Here is a 24,463-nt window from a genome sequence, read left to right on the forward strand (position 1 = left end):
TTGTATAAACCTTAACACAACTTTTAACATGTCCTTAAAAGTTTTGAAACTTATCGGGTTCTTTACTCTTCCATATGTTGTTCTTTTTTTGAAAACATTTTTCCTGGTTTACCAACCTGACAAACAGAAGCTGGAACTAAATACGAATGGACGAACATTTAAAAAAAAACTAAAAACTAAAGCCTAGTCTAGAGGCAAAACGAAAACGAGTCCAATATGGTGGTTAGATCATTGCTTTGAAAAAATCTTACCGAAAAGTATGACAATCTCAAAGCTGCATCAAAAAATCTCTCTGTGTGGCAAAGCCTATCATTTCGGAGCATATTATCCTTACAATAGTTATTAGCCGAACCATGTGTTCATTTGCTTAGGAAATCCAACTGCCAAACTCATTATAATAAACGAATTTTGACAAGATTGCCAATTATTTACTTTTGATCATACAAAATTCCTCTGGCTTTTCAAATCAAAAGCCGATAGGTCTAGGAATTCCGCTAAAAATGCACTATCGCTTTTTTGACTGAAATCATGATAAGACAAAACACAATCAATTTTGTTTTTCATTTAGGGATTTATTTCGTTTCTTAGATTTTATCTATTAGTAAACTTATTTTAATACACACTATTTTAATATAAAATAATTTAAGAAAAAACAAACAAAATTTTACATTGTTGACACATAAATTATAGAAATACATACGTTTAATTTTACAATTAACTAATTTAATTTATTTACAAAAAAAAAAAAAACTGAATGATTTATTTTATTTTATTCTTTTTAATTTAACTTAAAAAATAACTATAAATTTAAATCACATTTAAAATTAAAATTATGTTTTTATCTACTTTTTGTTTTTCTATACATTTATTAGATTCGTTTTTTTTTTTTTTTAGTATTTGTTTATTTTTACAGCTGAATTATACAAGGAAATATTTATTTTTTTTAAATTATTTTAAAATAAAATTAATACAAATTATTTACAAATAAAATAAAATAAGTCTCTATATTTCTTATGCAACTTCCAAATCAGATGATTCATCAGCATCACTAAAATTAGGATCGGTTTTAATTTGTATCTGTGTTGAATATTCTTCTGGGGAACACTTTAACGATCCACATTGCTCCTCTTGGAGTTTACGCAGACGTTCTTGTTCCTCACGTTTTTGTTTTCGCCATTTTGCTCGACGATTTTTAAACCAAACCTAAAAATAGAAGAACAAAAAAATTGATTGTTAAAAAAAAAACTTTGACATAGAAAACGAATCAATTTCAATAAAATATAAAATTAAGAAGTCAGAGCAAAATCAAAGGACCTCCTCTATGGCTTCCAAAACACTTTCATCGGTTTTTGAAATTAAATTTCTCTAAGAAGGGTCGTGTTTTCTCTTCCCTTTTCCCTAAAGTAGCTGCTATAGAAGTTTTTCTTTCACTTTTTTCATCGCGAATGTTCGTTCTTTGTATATTTTTGTTTCCAAGTCTATGATAGGTTTCCCTTATCCTTATAACAAGGATGCAGATGGGGGTTGTTATAAAGAAAGTGATATTCGAAGAAGCGAGAAGACGGAAAAACTCTCTTGAACTTTTTGAAGGACTAATTAGGCGGTTTATTATAATTGTAATTAATTTTCATTTCAGTGTGAAGATGAAGACTCTCACTCTGTATAGCGTGGGCGAAGGGTGATTTTGTTACGATTTATAAGTTGTTTCAGTTTATTTTTCCTTCATTATTTGTTTTCTTGTTTAACATCTCGAAGAAGAGAAAAAGGGTTGAAAATTAATTATTTACTGTTTCATTTTATTTTCTCGTTTGCTATATCACCAATCGCGAAGAGTTTGTACTACTGTACTACTCCTTTCCTAACCCAATTAAAAACATATTAATTAATCAAATTATTGCTTTAGCTCAATTTACCATTTACAGACAAACGTCAAGGATCTCTTTTTTTGTTGTTGTTGTTTTCTAACTTTTTTTTCAAACTTTTAAGAATATTAACATTTGAGGAAGGTATCCAACATTTCTGTGAGAGAGAGAGAAACAAAGAAATAAAAAAGTTGTGAAAAAATAAATAACTCTAGCGTTGTGTTCATTATGGAAACTCAACCCTTATTTTGTGCTTTTGTTTTAGGGGTTTTTTGTATAAACAACTTAAAACAATATCCAAACTTTGTTATTCAATAATTTTGAAAAAACAACAAAAGTTTCATCGAGTTTAGATTCTACTGCTGATGTGCTTCTGTATGAATTTTTGGTGGTACTAGTACCAAATGAATTGGATTGGATATGATGATAGGGGGGTTGTTTTCTGTATTGGTGGTGTTTTTTTTTTTTTTTTTTTTGTTAGAAAAAGGGTAAATAAAATTGATATAGAAACATAAAAATACAAACAATAAAATAGAAAACAAAATTATTGCACTCTCTCTCGCTTGTGCATCAGTGAATTCTGTAAATTGTATTTTTATTGAATAAATTGTATCTATCTAGTATTTCGATGCAAAATGCACCAAACAGTTTGGATATAAAAAATAAATACACAAAGGTTATTGTTTTTTTTTTAATTTTTGTTTTTAAATGCATTTTGTTAGAATTTATTGTATTTTTAGACAGAAGTTTTTGTTTCTAAACTTGAAAATAGAGGTAAATTTTTAGCAATTAAAGATAACAATGTCGCGTTATCATAGTGGAAAATTTTTGGAAGTTGATTTTGAAGCATGAATTCTAAGAATTATAACAACAATCACAAAGTTATGTAGGTATATTTTTGTAAAACTATTGAAGTGTGAATTTTCAAATTTAGTTATTTTACAAAGAAATAAAACAAAAATATTTTGTTTGATTGAAACAAAAATAACTATATTGTAATTTAGACTGGAATAAATCAGTAGAACCAGGGCAATTTTTTTCTAGCGCGCTTCGATAATTTCCCCGCATAATTTACTTTTTACTTTAATATAAGATACTCTTATTCACACACTTAAAAAAAATAGTCTTTTTAAACGACAAAAATTATGAAACGCATACGAAACACTTAAAAGTCACTATTTTTTTATGTTTTATTGTTTAAATATTTTGATCATGACCTTGTGTCCTCTAGAGGACAGTTTAAGTGTTACGTCATGCAGTCTATAACTAGGTAATGATCAAGACGCTTTTACTGATACCTCATTTGTCAAATTACAATAAGTAATTTAGAAGATATGAGGGAACAAATGATCATTCATTAATACCTACGACCCTCCTTTTCGAATACACGTCAACAACAGAAGATACATTTTTCAAAGATCAGATCAGACTCTGCTCACATTCGGATAAACAAAACATTATGTCAATGGTGCTTTCAAAATTTTAAGTATTCAGATTTTAAAGCTGCTGTATTTTCTAAAATTAAAGTGTTTTGATACTGTTACGATACGATATTTCTGCATGCAAGAGCAACTGATAAGTTGTCAAAGTATTACCAGAATCGAATGGGCGGTATGAATAAAAGAGCGGTGTGAGCAAAAACATCACGTGCTAGTTCTCGTGTTCTCCAAAAGTCGGCTTTACTCAAAATTTTCTTTTTAGTCAAGAACTATATCAGTCTAAAACATCTTGATGGAAAGTTAAAAATCTAGTACAATAAAAGCTTTTTTTTCTGATTCATACTTTTCATTAGTTTGACATAAAAATGGTCTCTATAGAAAGAAGCCAATACTTAAAAAAAAAAAATCACTTGGATAAAATCTTTTCTTCTTCTATAACTTTTCTCTATGTAAAATAGGAACTCAAACTTTGAAATAGAAGAGAAAAAAAAATTATATCCATATGGTGTTCTCCCACACTTTTTGCTTTCACCACCGCGAGGATATCCTAAATTCAAATAATGATATAATAATTCAATCTTGTGAATCACTTTTGGGATTATTATTTCTGTGAATGTAAACAAACAAATCGAAACCAATGAAATGCATACCGAATACTCTTTCGTATTCGTTGTATATATCCATAAATATCCTTTTTTCTGTTTCTCTCTCTTTCTCTCGCTGCCTGATTCAAATGCTAAGGGATACAAATAATACTCCTTGGTGAAGTAGATATTCAAAAATCTTCTACTTCTAGATGTTATAACAATAACACAAAAAAATGAGAAAAAAAAAATGATAATATTAATATTAAGCACACAATGAAAATCCTTTATTCCGCTTTTTCTTTTCCCATACCGATATCCTTTCCAAAGGAGATATCGCACAAAAAGTTATTTCTTTTTTTTTGTTCTCTTTGGAATAATAAAATCGACTCATTGAAATCCTAGAAGCTATATTGTTGTTAAAATATGAATTTAAAAAAAAAAATCATGGAAAATCAGGATAAAAAGGATAAAAAGGACTCTGAGATGAATATCGGATTCATAATCGATTTCAATAAATATTTTCTTTTATTTAGCAAGTCAAAACAAAAAAATTATTCTTCTCGTTATAATTTAGAATAATTTGTTTAAAAAAAAAGAGATGGCGCATAATAATGGAGAATTCTTTGATGTCTCAATTTCTCAGTATTTTTTGAAACAATTTGGCCAAGTATTTATATCATCGGGTTTATATCTACCTATCAAAGGTCTAAAAGCTATAAGTTCCACCCTATTGGATTAAGTTGTGCGTGCAATGATGTCAAGGCAACCTTTGATCAAGAATTGACGAACCATAAAACAACGATGCTTTTGTCTTGTTATAGGTATATGAGTTGAGCTGTGATACGAAATATTTTTTTTTTATCTAGGAGTATTTGACAGATTAATTTTATTTGCTTACAGATTTCTATGTATAATGCTATCTACCTTTACGTAGTGTATCTGAAATTTGCAATGTCCAATCCGGTGAACTTGTCACATTTGATTTGTCATTTGAGTTGTTACATAGAGAAGGTTATACATATATTTATTAAGGAGGGTTGAACCTTATATTTGTCGTTTTAGAAAAGAAGATTTGAAATTTAGCTGACATTTTTTCTGTCCCTATGCTTCTTTTCTACCTCTTTTTCATCGTTACTACAGAATTTCTGTAATATAGAAATTTGCTCTTCAGCATTGTAAAAAAAAGTTACTTCACCCAGTTTTGCATACGCAGCCAATTTCTGCTATTTTCATTTCATCCATTATATTTCTCTGCAAAAAGAAACTTACTGATTCTATTTTTAAGGAATTTCAGTATGACATTAGTCATTTCATCAGTATGACAGGTCATCGGATTAGAATTTGACAGTTATGTTACGACAGCTAACCAGTTTTCCAATATGGGGGTTCACATTGACAAACTTACCGGACAGACCGATTGTCATTTGGCCTGATATGATGGCGGAATTATATTTTTCGTTCACACTCATCAGACAATTTTCATCAAAACCCATTTTTTAGCTTATTTTTAATGTATCTTTTGTCAATTATGCTCTCAAATTAAAGAGAATGGACTGTCTGCCGTTATGTCGTTCAATTGACTAACATGTCCGTCCGACCACCAAAAAAGTCGATGTTGCCGATTTCATGATGGTTTTCACATTGGCCTAGTCAACCGACTCATTTTGACGTAAGGCACAAAAGTAGTGTGAACACTCCACATTCATTTTGACGTTTGTAGTTGTTGAATTCTATTCCAATTACTCATCTTAATTGTTTAGTTCAAGAAATCAAAATCAAGTTTGCAACTTTGTTTCAAAATATTTATTTATAACGGTAGTATTCGTTGACATAACACAAAGGAAAATGTTAAAAAAAAAAATAATTTGTTTTCTCGCTCCAACCTTAAGGCAAGATTGGGAAACTTCAAATGTCAAAAAGAGTCAAAAAATTTTAAATCTGTTTAAAATTTCTGCCTCACTTCGCCATCTCTTTCTCACCATAAAGTGCGAGTGAGAAAAAACACAAAGACGTCAAAATGAGTCGGTTGACTGAGGCCAATGTGAACACCGTCCATGGTCTATTGTGTAAATGGAACACAGCTTTCCGGTATTGGAAGTCTAAGTGAAACTAACATGCGAACTGCATTACCGATCCCAAGCTTAAGTGATGACTGTGAAACTGAAACAAAAGGGTAAGTGATAAGGCTGTCCCATACCAACAGCATTTTTTGCCGTCGGAACGTCAACGTTCAGGTGTGGACTTTTGTTTTCATACAAAAACGCTGTCAGTGGTGATTTTAATCATTTGTCTTCGTTAGTTTTGGGAGAGGCGTTACCGTACATCTGTCGGTCGGAGTCACAATTAAATTAAACCAATAACTAATGCTAAGTTGTGTCATTGTTATCCCCAAGCAAAAACAAACTCTTAAAGTAATAGTAACAGAAATACATTCAATTCTATACTCCCCTTTGTTAATATCCAAATACCCACAGATAGATATCTACCCTAAGCAGGTGTCTATGCGAAGTCTGATAGGCCCCAAAGGCATTCAATCTTCTCATCCTTCCAACTTTCACCCTCAATATACTCGTATATATGGCAAAAAGAGCAGAGAAAATCTGTTTTCATTTTTGAATATATTAAAATATTATATGCACAATACACACACACACACAAAATTTTATCTACCTAAAATCTAAAATAATTATAAGCATTAAGTATTAAACAAAAAAGGATTAAGCAACAGCTTTTTGTATTCAATCGATAAATTTAACTAACATAAACAGATTTTCAGCTGAAAGGTTGTCGATTTTATAAGCGCTTGACTGGTCATCGTAATTAAAAATTACCCCTAACACAACCCGACCGCGTGTATATTTTATAAAATATAAAATCTTTTTTATCAAATTAATTCGTTATATTTTTTTAGGTGGATATTGTAAATATCTATTAATTCGTACAGGACAGGGCGAAAAAAAAATCATAATCGCACAAAGCTCGCATACATATATAAATTTTTGATGAGTTTTCACAAAATGTTCCCTCTAATCCAATAATTTCATCCCGCGCCATATTACGAACATACGAACATAGCCAGCGCGAATTTCGCTAAAATAAACACTGAAAATTAAAACCACAAATCGGGTAGAGTAACACAGAAAGAGAGAGCAAAGAAGAGCGGTCGGTATGGTAGAAGAGGGTATAGTGTATAGATGTGTTCCATCATCATCAGAACGCCATGGGGCCTTAGCCTTTAAGGGGGTATATTAATCCAATCGACTGCTTAACAGAGTGATTTTTTTGTGATGATTTCTGGGAGTTCATTCAGGAACGATACAATACGGTAAGCACCGCGAAAAAAACTCTCTCTCTCTCTCTTCGCTGGAAAAAAAAACGCTTGATTTGCGGATTCGCCCTTTCGCTATAATCAATTTCGGAAATGGATTTGTAACACCGCTTCCGCCGTCTCTACTACCTCACCGTATCTGAGGGATATTCAGCAATGGAAGTGTGTGTAGACCTTTAACCAACCGATGAAATCCATTTAACAAATAACCCAACAGCGGTTGATTTTTAATTAACCCGTATGCGGTACTCTAGACGAATAGAGAGAGAGCGAAAGAGAGCTGGCCGTATAGTGCGGGATTTTACAATGTGTCCCCGAGGCGATTTCAAAAACCGAAGAAGAATAAAGCTGCAGAAAAAAATGAGAGAATATATGGAGACTGGAAAATCCGCCCCACAAACATAACATTGCTATTGCCATTTGCACATGAATTATGGAAAAGCCAAAGAGTTTTCCAACCTCCCCGTGTGTGTTTACACACAGACTCACAGAAAATCCGACCTCTGTGTGATCGTCATCCATCATCATCGTCACTGATGTAATACGTCATCAAAATTGCATAACCTCAAAATGGATTAAACTTTTCCACACAGCCTACATATATCCGCATATATCTCTGGATATGGTGATGGCAGAAAGAGTATATAGAGGTCTGGGTTAAGTCCACACTCACTCCCACCGATATATGATGTGGTACCTGCCTAAGTTTTCACGACAAAGTTCGTTAAAGGTGCGGGTTTTTGTGTTTTGACTGCTGGGAAATTTTAAGCAAACATTGACCATATTCTCGGATGGAAATCTCTGTTTTTTGATGAAAGTAGAATTTTTGGCTTGGGATTTTTTGGGGGCAAGTCCACTACTACGACGATATACACCTACCACCATAATCTTCAATATCCCTTGCAACGCGGAGAACGGTGAATAGTAGAGAACATTTTGGGAATTGGCGGCAAAAATATGCAGCTAGCAATATTCTCTTGAAACATGGAAAAAAAAAACTTGACCGAATGTGTGATGATGGTGATGCGTTTATTTGGGGGATCCCTTGTGGTCATCCACAGTGTGTGATTTTGTGGACATTCAACGAAGTGAATATAACTGCTGTTGTTGGGTAACTCTTGGCTGAGAGAATCAATCGCCACGACCACCACCGCCGCCGTCAAGTTGGCAAGTTTCTCTAATTAGATTTTTGTTCCAAGGGCACAAAATTTGTTGTGTCGTGACGGTGGTGGTTTTTTGGAAGTGCAAACTGTCACGGTTCAATAGATTTTATTTGAGAATAAGGCTGTGCGCGGTTATAACCGATATCTAGAGTACGTATACTTGACGGTGTTGGCGATGAAAGAAATTGAATGTGATATAGCAAGTGACTGAAAATACAATCACGAAAGATTATTGTTTGGAAACACACATCCATCACACTGATTTAAAAAGTCTCCACGTCAATCATCTGTAAAGGATCGATTCTTATAGTTTGAGGGAATTGGAAAAATTTTTGAAACGAGCTATTTTCGACCGGAAGTTATTAAAATTTCTTAAAGGAAATAACACGCGCAAGAATTTCAAGCGAACAAAATTTTGCATTATGGGTTTGGGTTGCAGCAGCGTTTGACTAAAAGAAAATTGTCGCGTGATTTGTGATGTAATACCTGAAGCTACAACTTTTATTACTCACAAATTTACTGTGAAAAATGTGTGCGTTGAACCGGTGGCGTTGGGCGCCAATTTTCAATTTCCTCGATTATTTGCCAAAAATATGTTTTGAATTTCGCACATGAAGCAGTCGAAGAGTCTAACAATTATTGTCAGTTAGGTTTACTTTCGATGCCAGAATGTGCACTACCTTATCATCTTTGAACTTTTGTGTGGACAACGACTGAACGTGTCTAAACGGTGAAGTGATCCCAAAAGACCCAGATTCACAATCAGCAATTAGTTTTAAGATAGATAAGGTAATGCACCCCCCGGGAATCTACTCGATCCGAAACCGTTGACATTTATAAAGTGAAATGTCATTTTTTTATAACAAAAACAAGATGGAAAACTATAACGTCAAAAATGAACTATGTTATCGACAGGAAAGTGACCCTCATTCCTGCCGAGTAACAATAAAGCTTTTCAGAAAATACGGAAGCATCTGTAAAGCTTTATAGAAGCAAAATTGTTAGTTGACATGGCAATTGTCACTTACTCGACTGGAAACTAGCCTTAAATAGATTAGATATATCGTCAGCTTAATGTGATGTCTGTCTTGAAATAGGCCGAATTATGTAGTTTAAATTGAACCACTGTTTCCACCTTCATTTTTTAGACAACCACACTTGATGCAACATCAAACATAATACACCGATTTTTTGAAAAAGTGCACTTTACCGCCACAAACTAAACTCTGCTTTCTGCTATTGTTGTTCACTTAAGCGAACATTTTTGCCTCAACTTAACCTGCGGTCGTTACACACACACACTTTTATAAATTGTTTTTCTTACAAAAATAAAGTGGGCACTGGAGATAAATTTACCCTACTTAATATTTCCAGCTGCATTAGCAGAAATAAAGAAATCAAAATATCATCCGTTTTCACCCATCTCGTTCATAATTCCTCAAAAAGACCACAATACATCCGCACTCAGCGTTAAAATTGTAAAATAAATATCCACTTCAGCCTAGGGGATGGATTTATGAAAAAAAAAAAAAAATCCTTTAAGGTTACTACAGAGAAGACCGCAGCATACTAAAGCGTTAGTTTATTCGCATCAACAACTCAAAAATGCCCCGGTAACGACCGAACGTGTTTGAAAAAGTTGCAGAAAGAGAAAAAAATCTTTTAGAAATAATAAAAGTCGTTTCAAAACGAGGCGAGGGTGTTCTGTCATAACCTTCATATTAAAGACACAATCATAACTCTGTCAAATTATGATTCCAATATAAACAATATACACTGACGACTGACAGAAATCCCTTAAATGGCCCAAAGGCATTTTCTTATGTTATTTTTCATTTCGTTATTCGTTTTCGTTATGTTTCATCGCTTTTCAAACATAATTACTCAAGCTTTTCAGAGCACAAATCTTCTGATTCCACCTCATTGCCATTTAATTTTGTTAATTCACTAAAAATAAACACCTTGAAGCTATCTATAGAATATAAAAAATTCACCACCGTTAAAACAAAATGACGTGTTAGAGCATTGTGTTTCAACCCTTATTCTTCTATACCCACACGTATAAACTTTAGAGTTGTTTAATTAATTTGAAGAAGAAGGTTGTGAGGTGGTAAATATTTGACGAATTGTAATTGAATGTGTTAATTTTAAATAAGGTACAATTTTTGCATAGTGGCCACAAAATAAAGGCATTTATGTGTGCACAGCATAAATATCACAAAAAGGTCCATCATTTGGCTGTGTTCCACAACAATGATCTCGTAAAATAAAGCTAAAAAAAATTGCGGTAATCCTTTTTTGTCATATAATAGTGGCGGCTTTTTTTGTAGGTGTACTTTGTTGCTCAATTTTTGTAACCCGAGCTCTAAAATCAAAACAAAAATACATGTGTCATTCTTTATATTTTTTTTTTTTTGCAACGATACATATTCTTTTGAGCTACAAAAAAAAAACACACATGTTTGCGGGATCATTTTGTAAGACACATCTAATCCCTTCTTTATGTTGTATGTTCTCGTTGTTCAAGCAGCTGGGTGTTCTATATTTTCAAAACAGAAATATAATTGCTCTTTTATTTGAAAGTAATTGCTCTTTTTATAGAAAAATTGTCCCAAAGGTATAGGATTATCCTTAACCTTTTTATAAGTGAGGTATGAACTCTTAATAGCAATAGCTGTTTTTTTTTTGCAAACTCTTTTAAGATTTAAGGGAAAAAACGCACGTTTTCATAAAAATTATTTATCGATAGAATCTAGATTAATTCGAGTAAGGTCTCATCGTGTAAGTGAAGAGCTTTGAAAGTTTTTTTTAGCTAATTCTGTACAAGAAGTTGTCCCATTAAAACATTTGCGCTGATGATTTTTTGGTCTAAATTTTATAAACTTTTGCAAAATAACACGCTTAAATCACAAAGATTTCTTCATTTTAGTGATTTTCGGTACCCTAAAGCATTCCACAAATTAAAGTAACCACCGCTGTAAAATTGTATGATTATCCAAATTTGTCACGGCTAATTTAAAAATGGCATTAATAAGAGTGAACGAAAACACACAATCCGATAAGTCTGACTATAATGCGGCCATTGCAAAGTAGTTTCCAGTTTATCTCATTGAAGAATCAATCTATTGTCTTTAAACCTGATAAAACTAAAGTTGATGTTGTTGAATTTTCACCAAAAACTTTATTAGTAGCCAAATTATTTCCATATAAAGACGATAACGAAGAACACACGAACTCGTCTTCTCCGTTACCGTCTTTGTCTGTGACTAATTTTGCTATTTTTATTTAGTTTTTCGTAAAACTTCTAGAACATGAACATTATCTTGAGCACTTAAGACTAACAAAATTTCAAAAAAAAAAAGATTGGTTCTTCAACAAGATAAGGCCCCAACCCATAGAATCCGTTGCGTCCGTTCCGTCAATCCATCCGTTGAAGTTGAAGGATGGGACAGAAAGGGGTGACCCATAGAATACGTCGTATGACGGATTGCTTTTTGACAGCTCACTTAAAATTCCAAGGTGTGTTCGATATTTTATCGCTGAATGTGCACTAAGGAAGTTCTGATGCAAGAAATTTTCAACTATTATTGTTGTTCTTTTTTTTAATAAAATAAAATGCACGACTAGATTTAATCTAGGTACTTGCTCTTCAGTTAAAAACAATTTTTTATAACAAATTATGAGTTGTAGGTATGACTTTGGCATAGTAAAATTGAACTCTACAACAGAATTTGAGTATTTAATTGATATAATTTATTAGTAATCCAGTCAAATAAGGGTTTAACCTCGGAATGAATGTTAGTAGAAATTTTTTTTGCTCAATATCTTCCTTTTGCCATTCTATAACATATCTCAAAAGTCTAGAAAAATCTCATGTCCGCTTGTCGCGATTTCAAGGCCAAATCGCGAAATGGAGATTTTCAAAATTAGCAAAAATATTCTATGGTATTATATACATATATGATACATGATTTCAAGGTATTTTTTAATGCTGATTCCAAAAAATCTAAAATCAAGACAATCTGACGTCTCTGGAAAAAGTTATACCTGTTTTTCATCTGTCAACTCATATTATTATAACAGTTGCAAACTTACTGCCGAAAACCCCTAAAAGTTATGGTAGATGAACCAAATTTTGCATGAAGATTTTAGAATCAATCATTATTAAAAATCAAAACAATCCATTACAAAAAATATATATACCTACGAAATAATGGTATTTTTTGATGAAGGGGCAAATTTTAGGATATGCACTAAAGAAGATTCTTGTTCATCTTAGGAATAAGTGCTAATAGGCTAATTTTTTCATTTTAATCTTTGTTTGGATATTCTTTAAGTACCCTCAAAAATCTAAAAAAAAATCTCATGTCCGCAAGTCCTAATTTTCTTGGTTTGAAGATAAGGTGCAGATTTTAAAAAATTGAAAAACTACACTTCAGATATTTGTGTCAGATCAACATGAATAAGGAGCATTACTTTTCAGGGATGGTCAGGTTGACTTGTTTGTGAGTTTTGTTGGAATAATTTTTAAAAAATACCTTTAAATCATGTCGCTTATGTTGGTATACATATAAAAATTTAAACTTTTCTTATTATTTTTTTAAAATCTGCAACTTATCTTCAAACCAAGAAAATTAGGACCTGCGGACATTAGATTTTTTTTTGATTTTTGAGGGTAATTAAAGAATATCCAAACAAAGATTAAAATGAAAAAATTAGCCTATTAGCACTTATTCCTAAGATGAACAAGAATCTTCTTTAGTGCATATCCTAAAATTTGCCCCTTCATCAAAAAATACCATTATTTCGTAGGTATATATATTTTTTGTAATGGATTGTTTTGATTTTTAATAATGATTGATTCTAAAATCTTCATGCAAAATTTGGTTCATCTACCATAACTTTTAGGGGTTTTCGGCAGTAAGTTTGCAACTGTTATAATAATATGAGTTGACAGATGAAAAACAGGTATAACTTTTTCCAGAGACGTCAGATTGTCTTGATTTTAGATTTTTTGGAATCAGCATTAAAAAATACCTTGAAATCATGTATCATATATGTATATAATACCATAGCCTATTTTTGCTAATTTTGAAAATCTCCATTTCGCGATTTGACCTTGAAATCGCGACAAGCGGACATGAGATTTTTCTAGACTTTTGAGATATATTATAGAATGGCAAAAGGAAGATATTGAGCAAAAAAAATTTCTACTAACATTCATTCCGAGATTTACCCTTTTTTTCTCCTTATTTGACTGTATTATAGATATGTATATCATTAAACGTTACTTCTATTACATTTTCTTCACAAATATACAATTAAAGTTCACAATTCATAAAATCTGAGAAGAAAAGAACTCAGTTCTTAGTTCTGAAATTCCCCGGTGTGCACTCAGAAGCAGAAAATCGAACTGATCTATTGTTGACAACCAATGTCAAAGGATACGACGGATGAAAAAGTAGAAAGTTGGGCTACTTCTTCCGTCGAATCCGTCCGTCTCCGTCCGATCCGTCGCTTATGGGTCGCTTCCCATAAGAACGTGTGTATTTTATCGAGCTGTCAGTTGAAAACTTCGACGGAACGGACGGAACGGACGCAACGGATTCTATGGGTTGGGCCCTATACACTGGATAACAAGCGTCAAAATGTCTTCAACGTTAGAATGAAACGGCCGAATGCGCAATGCGCATATTATGCGTAGTTCGTTTATAAAACTAAAAGTTGTGCGCGCATGTGCTCATTATGGTTACTCTTTATGTTTTTCATACATCACAAAATCGTTTGATTTTGACATAAGCTCATGCAAACTCATCCCCATTATAATTAGTGGTTTTCTGAAATCTACAGTTTGGTAAAGCACAATCGTCGAACACAATACACATAAGTCGATTCATGTTAATTTTGTTTTGTAACGAAAATTTCAGTAAATCAGTAAAAGTTACAAAATATTGTGAAAGTTCATATTTTTAGGCTTGATGGCCAAAACACTTGTATTTTATTCTTCTGGAAATTAGTAAATAAGTTTGGCCTTAGGACCTTAATTCATAAACCACTCACTCGTCTTAAATAATTTTGTCAACAAATACTTAACCTATTTCATGCCATACATAATCTAAAAGCTTTTAATTACAACAATACCAATCCCGCCAATCTTCATAATGACAATATTGAATTCAAACTACAAATTTTACAAAACTGTCAAAATTTATTTCAAGATGGATCCTACATTCCTATAATTTATTTCATTTAAGTCATACAATTTATTTTCATAGCCTTCAAGTATTTAATCTAGCCAAAGCTAGTCTTTTTGTTGTCATATTTGTCTATTTATTCATTGGGTGAAATACCTGTGATGCACGCATCATAAACTGTTCAGTGTGTAAAACACTTCTATAAGCAACACTTCAAATCCCAGCTACTGTTTAGCATAAAAAAAGAAAGAAAAAAAATGCCTATAGGCTATATGGCAGTATGATGGTAACCTTTTTTTTTTTTTTCTTAACCGTTGAACGCAACTCCAACAAACAATGCCTGAGAAATAAGAAATAAGTGGCAATAATTATCGAAATCTCATCTTGTTGAAATGAAAATGCAAATATACGTGAGAGAAGATTGAATCCATATAGACTGGTCAGTATATAGTCAGTTATGAGGCTGATGAGTGCCAAGAAGATGTGTCTCAGATTGATCATCATCAGACTGAGACCCGAACGCGAACCCAAAATCCACTTGAGATTCCTCTCTGGTGTCTTGGTAGAATAACAAACCTGATCATTCTCATCCCAATGCTGGTGCCTCATGCTCATCGGGCATTGAATGAACAGAGAATTTAAATTCAATCGAAAATATCGAATTTAAAACCGGTAGCTTCACTTCTTCAGAAAGATGGTTGCCAACGGTGATCGAAAACTTTGATTTAAAAAAAATATTATTTTTAAGAGAATTTTAAAATTATTTTTACCACAATTTCAAAGCAAGTTGAAGGTTTTAATGCGAGTAAAAGGTTATCGAATATCACCACTGAAGGTCACCCAAGTAATTGCATAAATTGTTGAGACTTCTGACTTTTAAATCTTAGAAGTGTTGTACAATCCTTAGAAATGTGTAGGGCACACAAAATGAGGATTACGGAGACTGCAAAGTTCCATAAATTCTTATATAAGTTTATTCGTTCATCTTGAAGATAAAGTTCTGACATTCTTGGAAACCGTTTTGGTGATAAAATATTCACTCAGTTGGCAATAATACTATTTGACGCATCATTGATGGGGTGGCCACACACTACGCGTTATCGGTCAAGCGGAAAAAGTCAAACATATCTAATCCTTGGTCTCAAGTGATTGGGGTCTTATTTGAGTATATAGCCGAGTATTTATTGATTTTGGAATGTACTTGATGTTTTTTTTTTAAGGTGGTTGCTGCACCTTGTTTACTGATCAGCCATTGCCTATTAGTGACGCTTACTTAGGGTTAAATCATGGTATTCTAGATTTTGCTTTTTTGGCAATGATTGGAAGTCATCAGGTACAAATTTGTCTAAAAAGAATTAAAAAGGATTTTTCGCTGAAACTGAATGCCTACAAAGGAGCTACTGGAAATTGCAACCATGTATGAAGTTATGAGTGCATTTTCAAAGACGAGTCTATCTTAAGAGTGTTCTTGAAAATGCATCTCAATTAATTGTGGTATTTAAGAAGTAGACATACTGACTTTGTACATAATTACAAAAGTTACACACATTTACAAACATTTATATTCATAGATTCAAAGATGGAAGGAAATTGAGTGAGCGATGTGAGGAATCAAAGGAGGAGGAATTGTAAAACAAACACAATACACAGAGTTTATGTTGATTATAGAAACCTATAGAAAGAGGCTTTAAGAGGGAAACACAAGAGGGTTCTGATGTGTACACATATCCAGCTTCTTATTCTAATTGTAGCGTGTGGTCCTTTTTTTTTTTTTTCTTTATAGACTTCCACAATCGCCCCTGTGTGTTGTGTCCGGATGTTTACGACCGCACACCGCATCAATGTTATTGGTTATGATAATTATGATTAAATTGATGATGACGGTGCACTTGATGATGATGAAAATGATTTGTTTTGATTAGGAAGAATATATGTATGCAGATAATTTCTATCAGGGATGTTAGGGAAAGGTTTTAAGAGGAGTTGTATGACTAAATTATGTATTAAGGTAGAGAATTGATGAATAAATTCTGAGAAAGGAATAGCTTTAAGTCATGATTTCTTTTAAATTAGTACTCAAAAAGTCAATTATTATATTCTTCAAATTTTTAGCAATTCATAGATTAAAACTTGGCAAATACTTAAAGAGAATTCCTCCCAAAGAAGCAATTACTTCGCTTAGAGCTTGCATAAAGTTGTTCAAAAGTACTAAAAGAAATCTTACCGAGCTTCAAAAGGCCTCAGCGAAAGAGTAGAAGACAAATAATCTAGGTACTTAAAAAAATAATTAAACAGTTTCCCAGCTAATAACTCGAAAACGGCTCTAACGATTTTGATTAAACTTTGCAGACGTAATATTTAAAGCGATTGCAATAAACCTGCATTTTTATTTTTTCCAATATCATCAAAAATCTCTTAAAATCTACAAGTTAACTAACATAAAAGTGTTTTGAACTGCAAGAGCAAGTACATGCGACCCAGTCGTGCATTTTATTTCTCATGATATGATATAAGTCGCGTTCTGTTAGACCTTTTAGACTTTTTCTTTAATAATAGACTTAAACGATAATAATTTAGTACTTCCAACTACAAATTCAAACCTATTTCCTTTTTGAAACTTTTTTAAGTTTATTCGAAGTAATAAAGAATGTATTAAATCTAAATTTAAGAATGTTCATAAACATCAACTTCTTTAGAAAATATAGATTCAGACATAGAATCCTACAAAATGTAAACCTACTTGAAAATATTAATTTCTTAAGAAATTAATTTTCATTCTAACTTTAATCTTAATATCCTAAGTGGAATATACTTTAACACAACACTATCATCACTCATTTTCTTATATCTACGCCTTTAATCAAAACAATATTCAATCTAAAGTCGGATTAACGACAGTTATCTTTTGCCTAAAGGACAATTGCCACCTTACCTTATAAGTTTAACAATGTTACTTATCTTAATTATATCACCACTAGCCTAAGGATACAAGTAAACACCATGACAACCATCATTATTAAACTCCCCCAAACCCCTTTACATTCCTACAACACACATAAAACATAACATGAAACAAGAGTAGTAGCATTAGGTATGTTTTCTAACTTAATGACAAGCAAATTGGTCTTTAATTTGACAACCCTGAAAACCGATTGCAATGTCAACGTTAAATGTCACCCTTTCTTTCTGCACATTCGCACTTAAATGTCACCCTCGCAGCACTTCCGATTGTGTTGTCAAAGTGAAATAAATAAAAATTAAAATTTACACTAATGGTTTTTTTACACTCATCTAAGGCAATCGTTTGGTTTTTAAAAAGAAACTTTTCCAACCCTCTACCTTTTAAGTTGATTTTTGGGTTTACACAGAGGTTTCATCCCCAAACAATAGTATAGCCATGGGCTAAAGATAAAAACCCATCACTACACAGTGAGTGATGTTTACACAATCTCTATTTGTTTGTTTGTTTTGAGTATAGAATGAACGTGTATCCCTGGGAATCCTTTTTACAGAGAAAAGATCCTTAACACGAAACCTTTCAAAATACTGTACAAACAAGAGCATCATCAGGAGCACATGTCTCCATAGTTGAAAATCCAACTGATGCTTTGTTAGATTTAAATGGTATGGCTTCTTGGCCACAATAATTCAAATACCTAAAAAAACGAACGAAACTTACCTCGACACGCTCTTCTTTCAAATCGACCTTTAGCGCCAATTGTTCGCGTAGCACAACATCCGGATAGTGGGTTTTATCGAAAGTCGCTTCCAGCTGTTCCAGCTGCTCCTCGGTGAAAATGGTGCGATGGCGTCTTTTTCGTTTTGGTGGCGGCCCATGGCCCAGATGACCCACATGATGGTGGTGGTGCCCCAACGCACTGTGCCCACTTACGTGCGCCTGCATTTGAGCAGCTGCCACGTGAGCCACGGCCGCTGCATGCATGTAGTTGGGGTAGAAGTTAGGGTAGGCAACTGAAAAAGAGTAAAACAAAAATAAAGTTTAAATTTAAATTCCGTCAAGGATATATCCATCATCAACATTTAAAAAGTCTGGTAAATCCCCACAAATGCGAATAAAAAACATAAATACGTTACGTAGTTACGTATCTGACAGCGGCGAAATGAATATTATTCACATTTACATTAATCAACAGCGATGAAAACTTAAAAGTTAAAAGGATTTTATTGAAGAATTTTTTTTCGCATTTCATTTCCAATCCTACAGCATGTTGATGTTCTTTAGATTCATGTATGCATGCATACGTTTTACATTAATCGTGATGTAACGTATAACCTTTCCCCTGCGTTATATTTTTATATTTTTTCGCTCGGATAACTATAAATCCTTGATGAGATGCGACGCGGCGAAAATTGATGAATAAAAATAGAAAGATGCAAATATTCATGTAACCTGATAATTTTTCTTTTATATTTTTTTTTATAACAAAAAAATATTTTAAAAAGGATTTTTTTTTTTTCCTTTTTCTTAAAAAAAAATTGAATCTTAACGTGGGTGAATAAAATTTATCAACGCTTGATTTAGCTGTAATTCTGTGCAAATAACCTCAGGGTTTTTTTTTTCTTTTCTGATTTTTTTTTTATTTCAGGTTTAGTCTTTCTTGTTGTGGCTATGTTTATGTATATATGAAAAGTAAAAGGTGCTTCTTCCTACTTAAATCAGGATTCAAGGATATTATGAAATGTGTTTTCTAAATGCTAAGAGATTTTTATTTTATTTTTCGTTTCATGGAATTTATATTCAATTGAAATCCCCTAAGGAGCTTTAGAAACAGACAAGGACGAATGCATGAAGAAATATAAATAAATTATTTTTTTTTATAGTGATGGATGGTGTGGTGGCGCGCGAAACTCTTAAAAGGATTCTTGACATTGAGTATAAGAAAATAAATCTCTTTTGGATTTTTTTGAATAAAAAATATATAAAAACATGAAAAAAATCATATCAAATGGAAAATGGAATTTGGAATTTGACCTATAACGATATAACATTGAAAGGTTTCGCATAAACGGTGGAAATCTGAAAGTTTTTTTGTAAAGCGATTTAGATTTGCTTTTGCAGCCATAAAAGAATTATTTATATACAATGAATAGAGTAGGGGATAAGAGGGTGTTAAGGAATCCGTAATTTCGGTAATAATTTCTATTAAAAACACATAAGAGAGTTTTAGCTAAGGTTGAAAAGCTAAGGCCAACCTTTTCACAAAATACGGAACTGCTATATTTCCGATATCCGATTTTTTTGAGGAAAACTAAAAATGCAATTTTGGTAGAATCAATTAGAGCATAACACAAATCATTTTTGTAATTTAAATCATTAGGGCAGTTTTTTGAGAAAATTCAATATCTCCTAAACGTAATGCATTCCAAAGAAGATATTTACAAAACAAAGAAATGGGTTTTGGAAATTACTTAAAAACAATTTCTACGAAATTTCAAGCAAATCCATCCATTCATTCTTGTATTCGCTTATTTCTGTGCTGTGCCGTACGCACTGTGTCCACTTTTATTGTTGGGCCTTTAGGTCGCATCAAAAAAAGGAGTAAAACTTGTTTGGTAAGGTAGTGTTTCAAAGTCATAAAAATTTCAGGATTTAAGATTTTTCAAAAGTGTTTTCGAGGCAAAGCTGCCATTAACTTGGCCAAAGAAACAAGAAAATACAATTAAAAATAGTACTCAATCCAATCCAGCAACGAATTTTAATATCGCCCCGATAATATATATCTGTGTTGATATCATCACATGGAAATATAACAATGTCAATCAGAAAAAGGCTGAGAGCCCCTGATTTAAATGGTAAAGTAAAACGTCGAAATTGGAATAATATTTTTTGGATCTTTGTCGCACATTTAACGTAACGTAGATAACACAAAAAATAAAAGTTTAGATACAACGCTTACAGTTTTTCCGGGTAGATAAAGTTTATCCAAGACACAAATTTGTCAGCCTTATTTATAAAAGCATTATAGAGGCTGTTTAAAGTTATAATGCATCTTAAAATGGAAATATCACTAATAAAAATAGGCTTTTTCTGGAACAAGGGAATAATTGTAAGTATGTACCTATAATAGATCCGAAAGTTTTGTTTAAGAAGTTAATTACGAAACTTTTAAGGGGGATTTTTCAACCTGGATAGTTATTTTTTTTTTCGTTGATAAGACAGCGCCAGCAGTTTGATATTATTTCAACAAGAACAATATATTAGTATCAATTTAAAAAAGATCATTAAATTCTTAAAAGCATATGCCTCGTAGTACCTACAGCTCCATATGATTTTTCGATAAGAAACTTTTATCCGCTCTTCTTCTGCTCAAATAGATAAGAATATGTAGTTGTTGTACTAGATTTCTACTCATATTATTCCCTTAACTTGGTTGGTTGGTAGTTTACTGATGATCTAGTACATTTACTACTGAAACTACTCATGCTCTTCTTTCCGAGTAGAAGGGAATTGTATTGATTTCGTTGAAAATGCGTTTGATTGAAGATCAAAGCACTGAAAATAGCTAGTAAACTACTAGCAGTACTTTGCCACCTCCCAAAGGAACAGGACTACCATTTGTAGGTGGTAGACTACTCATGAGTAGAAATCTAATCGAAACGCTCTATCTACTGGAGTAGTGTCAACGTAGTACAAGAACTACTTATCATCTATTCATGAGTAGTGTACCATCCACAAAGAAACGCGTATAATTACAATAAGTAAATTATCTAGTACATTTACTACTAGATCAACTCATGCTCTTTTGTCAGAGTAGGCGGGAATTCCATTGATTTCGTTATACGTGGAGTTCTATTGAAATCTCTAGTTAAGTATTGTCCAACGGAACGGGGTTATTGTATAAAAAAAAAACCCGTCGGCAGGGTTCGGACTTTACTTCGATCGAAGTAGATTTACTTCGATTTTGGGAAAAAAATTAAATCTATTTCCCTACTTTTCTTTTTCAGGATCTACTTCTATTTCTTGATTGAAAAATATTTTTCAAATAAAAAATTTAGAGAAAGGGATTTAACTTCAATTTTAAACCTGGTCGAGGCATTGAGAAATAAAGCTCAACTAAAATCTCAATTATTCTTCGAATTCAAGATATAAATAAAGTTTATCAAAGTAATTTTGACTGTTTTTGAAGAATTCCTGATCAAAAAATTTGTTAGATTATGCTGAATTAACCGTTTTACCCCAACCACTAGATGAGATAGGTTTTTTGGAAAAGATCATAATAAAAAAAGTAAAGAAAAATAATTTCTTTAGAATAAATTTTTGTAAATAAATGTTCTGAAAGTTTAATTTTGAAATCTATTTCCGAAATTTTGGATCTACTTCACTTTTTTTTCAAATTTGCTCCGAAATTTTGAAACTGAAGTTCGAACCCTGCCCGTCGGAGATTTTGTAATTTAGTAAAGAAAAAAGTCTGCATATTTAAATACTCATTCTTGGGAACAAACACAAATAGTTCTAAAAAGTTGGATACATTCAGTTACAGACATTTTGGCTGAAAAAACGGAGATTGTATTTTGCAGTACCTACTGGTTAGGATTAACTTTATATAGTTGCCATTTGCAACTAAATACTAACCTGGTGACAAAGTTCATAGCGAAGTTTCAATTAATCACTTCTGTGCGCTAAAAAGTTTATGTTGAGGCTGATATACCTTTAGGCGTGCCAATTTATAACACCTATAGAAATGTAAATGCAGAAATATTCAAAGTCCCTAATGTGGCTCATACAAATTTAGATGCATCTAAAAGACCATTACCGACGGAGAATTTTGACGCTCCAAATTCTCACCAGCGTCTACTTAATATTAAAAAAATTCAAATCCTATTTCTTTTATAAACACGCTGTAACGCTTCTGACTCAATTTAGTTAAATAAATAGACAATGGCGGAGAGGGTAATTTGCTTGCTCTGTTCTTAAAAATCTAGCCGTTTTTACGATAAAAAAAACTATTTAAATCTCATTAAGTAAATTCAAAAATCCAATTCTATGACAGTTTAAATTGAAACGTCTAACATTTCAACACAATTTTAAAGGTTTTAAGATAAATTGAAAAAAAAGGCTAAATTGTGATAAAACCCACGCATCAATGAAAAAACACCCTTGATAGCCCGGTCAATTAAATCAAACACCAACGCGAATTTCACCTTTAATGTCATTTCTGAGAACTAAAGCGGATGTTATACATGACATACACCGTTAAAGAAGCATTATTCTACAGCCATGATTGCAAGCCAACCACCGTCATGTCACCCCTGCAAATTATTAGTTATGAAATTATTATAATCCTTCTTAACAATAAGACTCTATATACAACCTGATGCTCTAAAACCCACTGCTTTACCGATGTACATATAAATACACTTTTCTATTTATCTATACAAACTAAAGAAGGGATCAAAATTCCAAACTTAACAATTGGCTTTAAGTGCAGGCGGTTCTATTTGTCCTTAGGTGAGAAAGCAAATTGGCCTATGGTCGACTTTTAATGAGATCTCACAAAAGGGTGCATAAAACAGACGAAAAGGGTCCAAAAAGACCTACACACTTTCTTAAGAAACACACAAAAATCCGATAAGATAAACTGGTAGAAAATTTTTAAAATCCTCTCTTGCTTTGTTTTAAATGGGCTTACAGATAATACCTAATGAGATCATTTATACATTTCATTTGCGTACCTAGAAAATCCGATGGTGATGCTGCAGCGGCAAATCCAGACGCTGCTGCTGCTGCCAAGTGTCCTAGATGTAAACCAGGATGCTGGAGCATTGCGGGTACCCTTTGCGGTCGGATGGGGCTAGTTGCTGCCGAACTATTACTGCTTGGAGACGCGGGACTTTCGGCGCGCTTAAAATTTACTCCATTTCGGGAGCCCAGGATACTATCGATGGTGAAGAGGGAAGCGGCCGAAGATGTTCCACTTGTGACTGAACGGTGGTGGTGGTGAATGTGGTCTTCACTTGTTGGCTGACAGTCATTTTGGTTGTGTTGTTGTTGTTGTTGTTGTTGCTGGTGTTGTTGTTGCTGCTGCTGGAGTTGTTCCCGCTGCTGCTGTTGTTGTTGTTGGTGATTTTGGAAGACACTCTGTAGGCGCTGGCCAAGATAGCCACAGTTTTGACTATTTAACAACATAGCTGTTGTTAAATAGTTAGGAGGTGTTCGGGGACTGTTGCTGTTGGAATTTGTGTTCGCGTTTAAACTTTGACCGTGAATGGCAATGTGCGGATGATGATGCTCAATTGGACTGGAACAGGGTTTAATTGTTAGTCCGGAGGGAGGTGAGGCGGTTTCGACCATGGTCGGATGTCCCGGCGGCGAGGGACTGGGAGTATGAATGTTAATTATTTTGTTTCCACCAAAATCTGGTTTCTTCTCCAGGCCTAATTGCGCTGGAGATTGCCACAGTGAGCTCAGAATGTTGGCGGCTGTTTTAAAACACACTCACACACAGAATTAAAAAACAAAATGTTAGCACAAATGTCACTTTGACGTTTCTTAAATTTAATGGAATTTATTCATAAATCTTATTGAAATGGTAATTTAAAGAATTAACGACACTATAGAGAGGTTATATGCAGATAAAAGTCGTAAATTTATATCTCCGGATAAGAGTATTTTTTGCGTGCGCTAAACTATGGCGGTGAACCCTTCCTGAACGGAAACCGAAACTGTATTGCTAACTGGTTATAGACTCACCACACTGGTTACCCTCCACCAGCAAAACCCAGTACATCACAGTGACGTAGTGCGCGCACGCAGGCCACGCCTCCGAAATGTTGTGCTCATTTTCCATCCATTTTTCATACAAATTTTGAAACTCACACACAAACACACTAATTTGTATTTTATACCAAGGAGACAGGACAAAAGCCCT

At 33.0% G+C, this 24,463-nt stretch overlaps 1 protein-coding gene across 1 annotated transcript; it reads right to left on the minus strand.

Annotated features, from left to right (window-relative positions):
• Positions 1-921: 921 nt before the first annotated feature.
• On the minus strand, positions 922-24,045 carry LOC129907215 (homeobox protein goosecoid). The gene is made up of 3 exons (XM_055983313.1): positions 23,268-24,045; positions 18,253-18,545; positions 922-1,203 (listed from the first exon to the last, which is right to left on the minus strand). Exons 1-3 carry the CDS (start codon positions 23,884-23,886, stop codon positions 1,012-1,014), a joined length of 1,104 nt encoding a protein of 367 aa, XP_055839288.1. The 5' UTR covers positions 23,887-24,045; the 3' UTR covers positions 922-1,011.
• Positions 24,046-24,463: the final 418 nt, after the last annotated feature.

The sequence above is a fragment of the Episyrphus balteatus genome, chromosome 1 (assembly GCF_945859705.1).
Source record: "Episyrphus balteatus chromosome 1, idEpiBalt1.1, whole genome shotgun sequence".
Lineage (NCBI taxonomy): Eukaryota > Metazoa > Arthropoda > Insecta > Diptera > Syrphidae > Episyrphus > Episyrphus balteatus.